This window comes from Larimichthys crocea, chromosome XIV (genome assembly GCF_000972845.2).
Source record: "Larimichthys crocea isolate SSNF chromosome XIV, L_crocea_2.0, whole genome shotgun sequence".
Taxonomy (NCBI): domain Eukaryota; kingdom Metazoa; phylum Chordata; class Actinopteri; family Sciaenidae; genus Larimichthys; species Larimichthys crocea.
In genome coordinates this window covers 10182050-10193677 of record NC_040024.1, presented here as the reverse complement: position 1 = coordinate 10193677, position 11628 = coordinate 10182050, and the positions used below count along the sequence as shown (strand labels likewise).

At 39.5% G+C, this 11628-nt stretch overlaps 2 protein-coding genes across 2 annotated transcripts; both read right to left on the bottom strand.

The window, feature by feature from the left end:
• Positions 1-4172: 4172 nt before the first annotated feature.
• Positions 4173-7956, bottom strand: LOC113747616 (GTPase IMAP family member 7-like). The gene is made up of 2 exons (XM_027287837.1): positions 7445-7956; positions 4173-6444 (listed from the first exon to the last, which is right to left on the bottom strand). The coding sequence occupies exons 1-2, from the start codon at positions 7527-7529 to the stop codon at positions 5273-5275; spliced, it is 1257 nt and encodes a 418-aa protein (XP_027143638.1). The 5' UTR covers positions 7530-7956; the 3' UTR covers positions 4173-5272.
• Positions 7957-8105: 149 nt separating this feature from the next.
• Positions 8106-10696, bottom strand: LOC104935702 (GTPase IMAP family member 7). The gene is made up of 2 exons (XM_019264668.2): positions 10581-10696; positions 8106-9406 (listed from the first exon to the last, which is right to left on the bottom strand). The coding sequence occupies exons 1-2, from the start codon at positions 10585-10587 to the stop codon at positions 8250-8252; spliced, it is 1164 nt and encodes a 387-aa protein (XP_019120213.2). The 5' UTR covers positions 10588-10696; the 3' UTR covers positions 8106-8249.
• Between the last annotated feature and the right edge of the window lie 932 nt (positions 10697-11628).

The following is an 11628-nucleotide window of genomic DNA, read 5'->3' as shown; positions in this document are numbered from 1 at the left end:
CTTGCATAGCAAAGGCCTATTAATAATAATCACATACCACTTCCCCAAGTTTTTCTGACGTGACCCCCACACCAGTAATCACACTCACATTTCCATGGCAAACCTACAACAGACGCTCATTAACCTGATGTGGGCCCTATACGAAATGCTGTGTAGATATTTTTGTTCTGAACATTCAAATTTACAATCAACCTAATCCAGTTACAATATTGTATATATTCTTCAATAACAAGAGTTCTACTGAGTGCTTTTCCATAAAAATGCACTTTCAACAAAACTTACAGTATTAACACAGTACACATTTTAGAATAACAAAAATTTAGTACAATGAGTTGCAGTAATAATATTTTTGTGCTTATGGTACAGCACCATAATTTAGCAGTATGATAATGGCGTTTTACAGTACTGTTATGTTGGCTACTGTGAACAAACACAGTACATTGCTGTAATGTTACTGCAAAGTTCTGTGAGTACACATATTATTACCATTATCCTTTTGTGATTTAGATTTAGTTTTTTACATTAAATTGTTTGAGGTTACTCTAGAAACTTATATCATGACTACGACAGTGTTTCATTGATACTTTCCTCAAGACTTTTTTTTTCTTCCCACCAAATCATTTGTCCTCACTCCTTGTTACTGCTCATGCTGTTGCTGCTCTCTACTTGTGCTGCCTTCCTACTGCTGCTACTACTACTGCTCCTACTGGTCCTCCTACCGCTGCTCCTACTGCCTCCTCTACTGCTGCTCCAAGGACTATTTTAAACTGACACTGTGCCCAAAAAACCTCCTAACATCACATCTGTTCCCACACCTGGCATATCTGACCGAAAGCTCTGTATAATTACATTGGCCACAACCTGCTCCCTGATCTCTTCCTGACATGTTTTCCTCTGACTGTCTAATCTTCTCCTCTCTTGTTTTCTCATTTCCCATGCTTGTAGGCTCGTGTTGGTGTAGCACTTCCATTGTTCTCCTTCACCCATTCTTGTCTATTGTCTTAAGTTAGCTCCTCACCTGAACTGGTTGCTCCCTGTATTCGTGCTTGGCTTTTGGTTCCAGTATTTATTATCAATGACGTGCCACGACCTCCACACTTCTTCACCAGATACTCAAAGGCTTATTTGATGGAAATATTCCTCAATTGTATGTCCTTCAGGAAGCCTGGTCACACGAGTTAAGACCCTGTTGCATATTGAAGGCTTCTTCAGAAAAGTATTCTTTTTTTTGTTGATGACAGCCTGATTCATGCTTGTGAATTTCTTCACTTCTAGCACAATGAGCAACTCATGAGGCACAAGAGAGTCACTCCTGTGATACACCTCACTATCTAGGCTTCAGCTTCTCCTCAGATCTATTTGTGTCAAAGAAACCAGGCGGTCGATCAGAGTGATGCTTCTTCCATTGGACAGATTTGGGTCTTTGCTTCACATTTAATTGTTCCAGAGTTGGCAGTTTGGATGATATGGAACAGTTTTTCTTTCCAAATATGTGTTAGCCAGCTCGCTTTTTCCCAACTCAGTTTGTTCCCAAGCAATGACAATGCTTCTGTTTGAACTCTGCAAAGATAATGAAGTCCATCAATAAACACTGTACAATTTGATTTGTGTTTTTTTTTTCTATATAAGAAGATATACAATACAAAATCTCATTGGTCCGAGTGTGGTCACGATGGCAAATGGACAAAGCAGTTAGATATGTTAAAACAGCTGCATTGACAAGAATAAAGAATGAAGTTGTGTGTGTGTGTGTGTGTGTGTGTGTGGTGTGCGTGGTGTGGTGTGGGCGTGTGTGTGTGTGTGTGTGTGTGTGTGTATAAAGAGTTCCAGGAAACGAAGTGAAACCGTTTTTATATACCGACTGACCATAATGAACATGGATGCGCTGCGTCAACAAAAACGTAAAAACTATGTTATTACGTTTAATATTAGATTGTGATTGTTGTTCAATAAGAAAATAATGTGGCTCATTACATAAAATAATACTTAAAAGGAATCAAGTAGTACATAAATAAAGTATAAATATAAAGTATTTGCATGCAAGCAGCACAACACAAGAATGAAGTATGGCATCAATACATAAAAAGTACAGTATTGTGATATATAAAAGTTCATTTATTGTGGTAAAGAACACTGAGGATCATGTTGTAAACAGATTAAAAAGTCATGAACCGGTTTTTTAATTTATTTTTTGTTTTAATATCGTGTGTCTTGATACTCTGAGTTCTACTACAATACCCACCTTATTTTTTGATGAACTAACTTGACCAATTACGAGGAGATGCGAAGCATACCAGAGTTATCCTTTGTTACTTTTACCACATTAATAGCAGCCTGCAGGACGGCCGTACAGCAGTATTTAAGCAGAAGTTTATGACAGTTATTTTCTTGATGATTCATAACTTAAGGATGAAACCTGACATCTGCACCAAACATTAGAAGATAAAAATCAACTGTGCTGCAGATGAAACACTTGATTAACTGAAAGAAATGAACTACCGTCCAGTTATAAACGAGGTGGTCTCCAAGGAAAGACGATTCAGCGCAAACACCCTGTCAGTGCTGTGTGAATAATTTCAGATGCCCTTCCCTGACTTGTTATATAATTGTCAATGCCTCTTAAAAGAGGTGTGTTCTTCACCCAAGGCTGGCCAACTCAGTTTGCTAATGGCTAAACAAATAAGCTTAGACAGTTTTGGTTTTCTTCGTTATGATCGATAGATACACATTACATCCTGCTGAAAACGGAGACGTGATTGTTTTATCTGTTCATTAAAAATATCATGCTGCATTTAAAACCTGTCTGTCTCTAATCTTCATGTAATGGTGCTCCGTTTAAAACATTCAACCTAACTTACGCACCACAACCGTGTTCATTACATTACATTACATTGAATTTAGCAGAACGCTTGTTTATCCAAAGCGACTTACAGAGGAGGACCATAAGCTAGAAAGGTGTAAAGGAGCACAACAGAATAGTTGTGTAGTTTTTGTTAGGCAGGGAAGCATTCTCGAACAGAAAGGTTTTTTACAAGTTTTTTAAAGGTAGAAAGGGATGTTGGCTGTTTAGTAGCCGTTGGCCATTCCACCTGGGGACAACCACGAGAAGAGTTTAGCAAAGGAGCGTAGCGCCTGGTCGGACGTGAGCCGTTTGTAAGCGCTGAGTATAGGCAGGGGCAGATCCTGAGGTGGTTTTGTAGGCTAGCGTCAGAGCGTGTTGTTTAATTCGGCAGCTACAGGCAGCCATGTGCAGGCGAGCTGAAGAGTGGGGTGCATGTGCCTTTTAGGTTGGATTGAAAAACCAGTCGCGCTGCGGCAATTCGAGTACCTTTGCAAAAGGTTTGATCGCGCGAGCAGGTAGGCCCACCAAGAGCGAGTTGCAATAATCGAGGCTGGAGTGGAACTGTAGCCTGATCAGAGAGCGAGCGGCATATGGGGTCAGGTACGTCTAGATTTTTCCTAATAATGGTACAATCATAGTCGAATTGACCCTCGCTACAGCAGGAAATGTGGCTCAGAGAAGAACGACGCCAGGTTTTAGCAGCTGGTTAGGGGTAATAGTGACGTAACCATTTTTCAGGTTGAAGTCATGGCAGATTGACTTCAGGGCAGGGATGACCACGGAGTTCGGTTTTTGACAGATTAAGCGTGAGATGGGGTCTTCATCCAAGTTGACAGTCAGAGAGACAGGGCGGAGATGCGGGCGGAGACCGTTGTGTCGTCCGGCTGGAGCACAGGTAAGCTGTGTGTATCGGCATAGCAGTGGTCGGAGAAGCCCGGTGAGCGGATAACAGGGCGACAGCGAGGTGGTGTTAGATGGGCAAACCTAGAGGGGACCCAGCAACGACCTTGCGGCATCCCGTGAGAGGTAGAGTCGATGACAGACGACCTTGCCCACGACACATTAACAGGAGCGTCCGGCAAGGTAGGACTCGAAGCCAGGGGGGGCAGAGCCTGTAATGCCCAGTTAGCGAGTTGTGGGCTAGGTAGATGTCGTGGTTGGTGTTCCAGTAAGCAAGCCACGATCACATTGTGTAATTACAATCACATCAGCTTTAATTGTGCTCAAATCTATGTCCTTTCAACAACATTTTATACTGAATTTTTATGAGCATAAAACAACACACAGAACGAAGGATAGCGAACAAATCTTTGTCTGGTTGTGATGGAAGAGCACATGTATCTCAGATACAGTAAACACCTTCTCTCCTGTTGTTCAACCACGTTCCAGTGTGCTGACTTTATTTGATTTTAACAGCATTACAACCCTTTTTTCTCTGTTCTTCATCTCTTAATGTGTCTCCCTCGTTTGTATTTTCTTTTCAGACTGTGACGAAGACAAGTTGGGCGGTATAGGCCAGGTAAGCAAAGTAAAGCAGGAAGTTGAGGGCAGTGAGCACCGACACCGTGATCAGGTTTGAGGAATTGTAGCCTTTATGGTCGGACTGTTTGCCTGTCATGTCTCGCCTTAACACTGTGGAAATTCTAGTGGGAGATGGACAAATGAACAAACATCACCCTACGTCGTGTGGGTCACTGGTGTAGCAGCTTCCATTGTTTTCCTGCACCATTTTGTTTATTGTCTTAAGTAGCTTCTTTACCTGGAACTGGTTCCTGCATTCCGTTTTCTTGCACAAGACAAGTTGGGCGGTATAGGCCAGGTCAGCAAATCTTTGCAGGAAGTTGAGGGCAGTGATTTGAGGAATTGTAGCCTTTGTGGTCGGACTGTTTGCCTGTCATGTCTCGCCTTAACACTGGAAATTCCAGTGGGGGATGGACAAATGAACAAAGTCACTCCAGTATTGTCTTTCTGTTTGATTTATTCAGCGAAGTAAATATGTACAGAATATGTAGAAACATATTAGTAGAAACATCAAGTATTTCAGCTGAACGGCCCCTCACACCCACAAAGAGTAAAAGATAGAACAACACTTTTCTTGCCGTGCCCCTGGTGTGACCAGAACTGACTTATAAGAAAACAGTCAGACATAAACTTCTCATTGTAAAGACAAATAAACTTTATGACTTTATTTACGGCTGATCTTTGTAACGAATCAGAGCTGTAGAATAAAACAAGTCACTTACTTTCTCAAAGGAAAATACACAGAGTAAATAAAAATACAATATAGTTAAATGTTTAACAGTGTAATGGATGTCACCATGAACACATTACAATATAGGACCAGTGTGTAGGGTTTAGTGGCATCCAGAGGTGTAGTTGCAGACTGAAACCCCCTCACCTCAACCTCTTCTTCCTAGCATTAAGAAGAAACTAGACGAGTGGTGTTTTTTTCTTTGTCTGTGACATCTTATTCAAAACAGAATGTGTTTCATTTAAGGCAGATTGAGCTTCGTTCTTGACAGCCTCCATTGTCCTTTCTGCAGCCTCCCTTGGTTTGTCTGCCCCCTGACTTGCATCATGTCCTATAAGAACTCCTTTCATCGCTCCTGTTGCAGCAAGTGCCGCTATTATTGTGAGTAATGGCAGTCCAGCTGCTGCCACTATTGTTGCTCCTACTACCGGTACTTGTCCTATTGATGTTCCTGCACATACATTTCTTCCTATAACTGTTGCTGTTTCGGCTATAGCTCCACGTAATTGTACTGGCTCTGAAGATTCCCTTAAAACTGTGGCAACTCCTCCAACCACCACTACTACACCAAAGAAAGCTCCTAACAATGCACCTGTTAGAATACCTGCCAGTTCCCTTACAAGCTTCTCAAACACTCTGCCCTTAGCCTGCTCCCTGATCTCTTCCTCTGACATGTTTCCTGGTAACAGTCTAATGTTCTCCTCCTCTTGTTCTATCTCTATCTCCACTGCTTCTACTATCTGATTAGTGTAGCACCTTCCATTGTTTGCCTCAATTATTTTGTCTATTGTCTTAAGTAGCTCCTCCACCTGTAGTTGGTTGCTCCTGTATTCATGGTTTGGGTTTTGATTCCAGTATTTATTATCAATGATGAGGCACCGACCTCCACACTTCTTCACCAGATCACTCACAAGCTTATTCTGGTGGACGTAATCCTCAATTGTCTGTCCTTCAGGGAGCTGATCACCTTGAGTGAAGACAACTGTTGCATATTTGAAGGCTTCTTCAGAAAAGTATTCATTTATTTTGTTAATGACAGCCTGCTCCAGCTCTGTGAATTTCTCCACTTTAAGCACAATGAGAAAAGCATGAGGCCCAGGAGCGCACTCTGTGATACACCTCACTATCTCAGTCTTCAGCTTCTCCTCAGATCTTTCTGTGTCAAAGAAACCAGGCGTGTCGATCAGAGTGATGCTTCTTCCATTGACAGATTTGGTCTTTGCTTCACATTCACTTGTTCCAGAGTTGAAAGTATGATTGATCTTGAACATTTTCTTTCCAAATATAGTGTTAGCCAGGCTGCTTTTCCCAGCTCCAGTTTTTCCCAAGATGACAATTCTTCTGTTTGACTCTGAAAGATAATGAAGTCCATCAATAAAACTGTACATTTGATTTGTGTTTGTTTTTTCTATATAGAAAGATATTACAATACAAATCCTCATTGGTCAGATGTGTCACGATGGCAAAGAGAAAGCAGTTAGTATTTATAAAACAGCTGCATTGACAGAATAACAGAATGAAGTTGGTGTCAATACATAAAAAGGTCCACGAGCATATTAATGATCAAAAACATCTTATGTATAAAATCTGTCCTAACAGTACTAATCACTGTTCAACAATGTGTTCATCTATTGTGTTAAATTATGTGTGTGTGTGTGTGTGTGTGTGTGTGTGTGTGTGTGTGTGTGTGTGTGTGGGATTTACAAAGATTCCAGGAAACAAAAAGGAAACTGTTTTATACGACCAATAATGAACATGATCGCTGCGTCACAAAAACGTAAAAACTATTTGATTACTATTTAATATTTAGACTTGGATGTTTTATAAGAAATTGTGGCTCAATTACATAATAATCTATAAAATTACTAAAGTATAAAAAGTATAAATATAATAAATTGATCATGAGACCCACCCGAATGACGTATGGCATCAATACAAAAAGCCAGTATTGTTGAACGATAAAAGTTCATTATTGTGGTAAAGAACACTGAGGATCATTTTGTAAACAGATTAAAAAGTCATGAACAGGTTTTTAATTTATTTTTTGTTTAATATCTGTGTCTGATTAATTGTACATCGAGTTCTCTACATTACCTCACTATTTTATGAACTACTGATCCAAATACTGGAGATGCAGAGCATAATACAGAGTTATCCTTTGTGTACTTTTACCACATTTAATAGCACCTGCAGACAGGCCTAGCACAGGAATTATCCAGAAGTTATGATCAGTTATTATTCTTATGATTATCACTTTAAGGATTAAAACTGACAATCTGCACCAACAATTAGAAAGATAAAGTCACTGTGCTGCAGATGAAACACTTGATTACTGAAAGAAATGAACTTACCGTCCATGTTATCAAAAGTGAGGTGGTCTCTAGAGGAAAGACGAGTCAGAACAACAACCCTGTCAGTGTGTGTGAATAAGTTCATATGCCACTTCTTGACTTGTTATATAATTGACAATGCCCTTAAAAGAGGTGTGTTGTTCGGCCAAAGCTGGCCAACTTGTTTGATAACCGGTTAAACAAATGAGCCAAGTTTTGTTTTTCTTTCGTTTTGATAGATAGATACACATTACATCCTGCTGAAAACTGAGACTTGATTGTTTTATCTGTTCAATTAAAAATATCACTGCTCATTAAAACCAGTCTGCTCTCTAATCTGCATGTATGGTGCTCCTTTTAAAACATCAACCTTGACTTACGCACCAAACGTGTTCCAGTGAGAAGGCACGACACATCGTGTAATTACAATCACATCAGCTTGACTTGTTCAAATTCTTTCTTTCAAACATTTTAATACTGATATTTTTATGAATTATAAACAACACACAATAAGAAGGATACTGAACAAATCTTTGCAGGAAGTTGAGTGCATGAGTGCCGCCACTGTTATCATGATTTGAGAGATTGTGGCCTGTGTGGTCGGACTGTTTGCCTGTCATGTCTCGCCTTAACACTGGAAATTCTAGTGGGGGATGGACAAATGAACAAAGTCACTCCAATATTGTCTTTCTGGTTGATTTATTCAACAGAGTACAGTAGTACAGTATATGTAGAAACATCATAACAGAGAGAATACCAAATTACAACCAAATTGCAGACTGAAACCCCCTCACCTCAACCTCTTCTTCCTAGCATTAAGAAGAAACTAGAGTGGCGTTTTTTTCTTTGTCTGTGACAGCTCATTCAAAACAGAATGTGTTTTATTTAAGACAGATTGAGCTTCGTTCTTGACAGCCTCCAACGCCCTCTTTGCAGCTTTCTTTGGTGTGTTTGCTCCTTTACTTGCATCATATCCTGTAATACCTCCTTTCACCGCTCCTGCTACAGCCAATGCCCCTGTAAATGTGAGCAATGACGTTCCAGTTACTCCTGCTGCTCCTCCTGCTGCTGCTCCTCCTATTGCTCCAAATGCTTCTGCTCCTATAACTGCTGCTGATTTGGCTATAGCGCCACGTAATTCTACTGGCTCTGAAGATTCCCTTAAAACTGTGAGAACTACTCCGACCATCACTACTACACCAAAGAAAGCTCCTAACAATGCACCCACTCCAACACCTGTCAGTTTGATCAAAAGCCTCTCAAACACTCTGGCCTTAGCCTGCTCCCTGATCTCTTCCTCGGACATGTTTCCTGCTAACAGTCTAATCTTCTCCTCCTCTTGTTCTATCTCTTCTTCTACTAACTGTAGCATCTCACTGGTGTAGCAGCTTCCATTGTTCTCCATCACCATCTTGTCTATTGTCTTAAGTAGCTCCTCCACTTGAAACTGGTTGCTCCTGTATTCACGGTTTGGGTTTTGGTTCCAGTATTTATTATCAATGATGAGGCACCGACCTCCACACTTCTTCACCAGATCACTCACAAGCTTATTCTTGTGGACATGATCCTCAATTGTCTGTCCTTCAGGGAGCTGGTCACCTTGAGTGAAGACAACTGTTGCGTATCTGAAGACTTCTTCATTAAAGTAATGGCACATTTTCTTGACGACAGCCTGCTCATGCTCTGTGAATCTCTCCACTTTAAGCACAATGAGAAAAGCATGAGGCCCAGGAGCGCACTCTGTGATACACCTCACTATCTCAGGCTTCATCTCCTCCTCAGATCTATCTGTGTCAAATAAACCAGGCGTGTCGATCAGAGTGATGCTTCTTCCATTGACAGATTTGGTTTCTGCTTGACATTTTCTTGTTCCAGAGTTGAAAGTATGGCCAATCTGGAACAGTTTCTCTCCAAATATGGTGTTAGCCAGGCTGCTTTTCCCAACTCCAGTTTTTCCCAAGATGACAATTCTTCTGTTTGACTCTGGAAGATAATAAAGTCCATCAGTAATACTGTACATTTGTATTTTGATTGTTTTCATATATGAACAGATACATATAAGCTCAATTACAATACAAATTTGCAACGTTCAAAACTCACCAGTTAGCAGTTAGTACTATTTAATAGCTGTATTACCAATGAAATATTAAATCTGTCCCAACAGTACTCATCACTCAACAAAGTCAAATCTGATACCTAAATTTGGATTAAATGTCAGACACATTGAACTGTATATTGATATCCCCTCAAAATGATGAAACGCTGATGAACACTAAACTAAACTTTGTGTGTGTGTGTGAGTGGGTGTGAGAGAGAGATTTCCAGGAAACAAAAAGTGAAACCTTATTTCTGACTTCCATATCTTGATAAATGAAACTCTTATAAAATGAGCTGCTCTGTTGAAATGTTACTGGCCAGATGATGAACAAAATGATCGCTGCATCACAAGAACACTCCATCGTCCATGTGTACATAAACATGTGTGTGTATATTTCCGGTTAAAATAATGTAATGTAAAACTGAGTAAAAAAAAAAAAGAATTTCCCCTTGAGGGATTAATAAAATTATATCATCATCATCTTCTTCTTCTTCTTCTTTATTACTATATAAATATTTAGACTTGTGATTGTTTTTATAAGGTGAGCTCAATTACGGTAAAAATCCTGAACAGTTTGTACTTCTAACATAGATACATGAGCACAACACAAAGATGAAGTATGGCATCAATACATAAAAAGTACAGTATTGTTGAACCATAAAAGTTCATTTATTTTGTAAACAGATTAAAAAGTGATGAACAGGTTTTGGCCCTGTTTAATATCTGACACAGATAAATGTTGATTTAATGTCTCTCTGACACTGTAATGACCGCTGTAGACGACCTTACTTACTTCTCATGAACTACTTTGACCCAAATACTGGAGATGTGGAGTATAACTTATAGTGATAACTTATAACTTAGAGTGATACTTCATTTTTCACCAGTTTCAATAGCAGCCTGCAGACAGCCCTAGCAGCAGAGGTTTGTCCAGAAGTTAATGATTGATTATCATGATTATGATTATTACTTTAACAATCTACACCGACTAAAAATGAGAAAGATAAAGTCACTGTGCTGCAGATGAAACAGTATAAAAAATGAAAGAAATTAACTTACCGTCCATGTTATCAAAAGTGAGGTGGTCTTCAGAAGAAAGACGAGTCAGCGCAACAACCCTGTCAGTGTGTGTGAATGAACGAAGTTCATATGCCACTTCCTGAACATATTTCCTGTATATTTCTCTCATTTCACATCCTGACTTGTTGCACAATGAACAAATCCAAAAAGAAGTGTTCTTTCTTTCTTTCTTTCTTTCTTTCAAGATAGATGATAGATAGACAGATAGATAGATAGATAGGATAGATTAGATAGATAGATCGATAGATAATAGTAGATAGCTAGATAGGACAGATAGCAAATCTTTTATTTCTACAGCTAAAAAAGTAAAAACATGTATGTGCACAGTCAACACAAATGACAAATCGCTTTTATTACTTAAAAGTCGTGTTTCTTCACCCAAAGCTGCCAACTTTGTTTTTTTTTTTTTTTACAGCTGAGGCACGTTGTAAAACAAATTCCCGTCATACTTGTGTTGCAATTAAGCCAGGTCAAGTGCACATGGGGGTTAAAAGAGGGTGCTGCATGTATCCCACAAAACTTCCCTTTGTGTACAAGGGACAATCTCATTTCAGCGTTTTACAATTAGACAGCAAAAGGTAAATGTCGTATATTTTCAGAAATTCAACAAAGCTGCCCAACTTTTGTTTTTTTTCTTTCGTTCTGTCGATTAGATACACCTTACACCTGCTGAAAACTGAGGGCCTTGATTGTTTTATCTGTTTCAATTAAAAATATCCTTGCTCATTAAAACCTGTCTGCTCTCTAATTGCATGTATGGTGCTCCTTTTAAAAACATTCAACCTTAAACTTACGCACAAACGTGTTCCCGTGAGGAAAAGCCACGACACATCGTGCTAATACAATACCATCAGCTTTATATTGCTCAAATTTCTTTCTTTCACACATTTTAATACTGATATTTTTATGAAGCATAAAACACACCATAAGACGGGATGGCGAACAAATCTTTGTCTGGTTGTGTCTCAGATACAGTAACCCACCTTCTCCCTGTGTTCACACCACGTCCATTGTGCTGACTTTATTT

Excerpts from the sequence above, each read along its gene's own strand:
- LOC113747616 (XM_027287837.1), bottom strand. The coding sequence starts at position 7,529 with ATGAACTTATTCACACACACTGACAGGGTTGTTGTTCTGACTCGTCTT. Across the intron at positions 6,445-7,444 it reads CACTTTTGATAACATGGACG|AGTCAAACAGAAGAATTGTC; the intron begins GTAAGTTCATTT and ends ATTATCTTTCAG.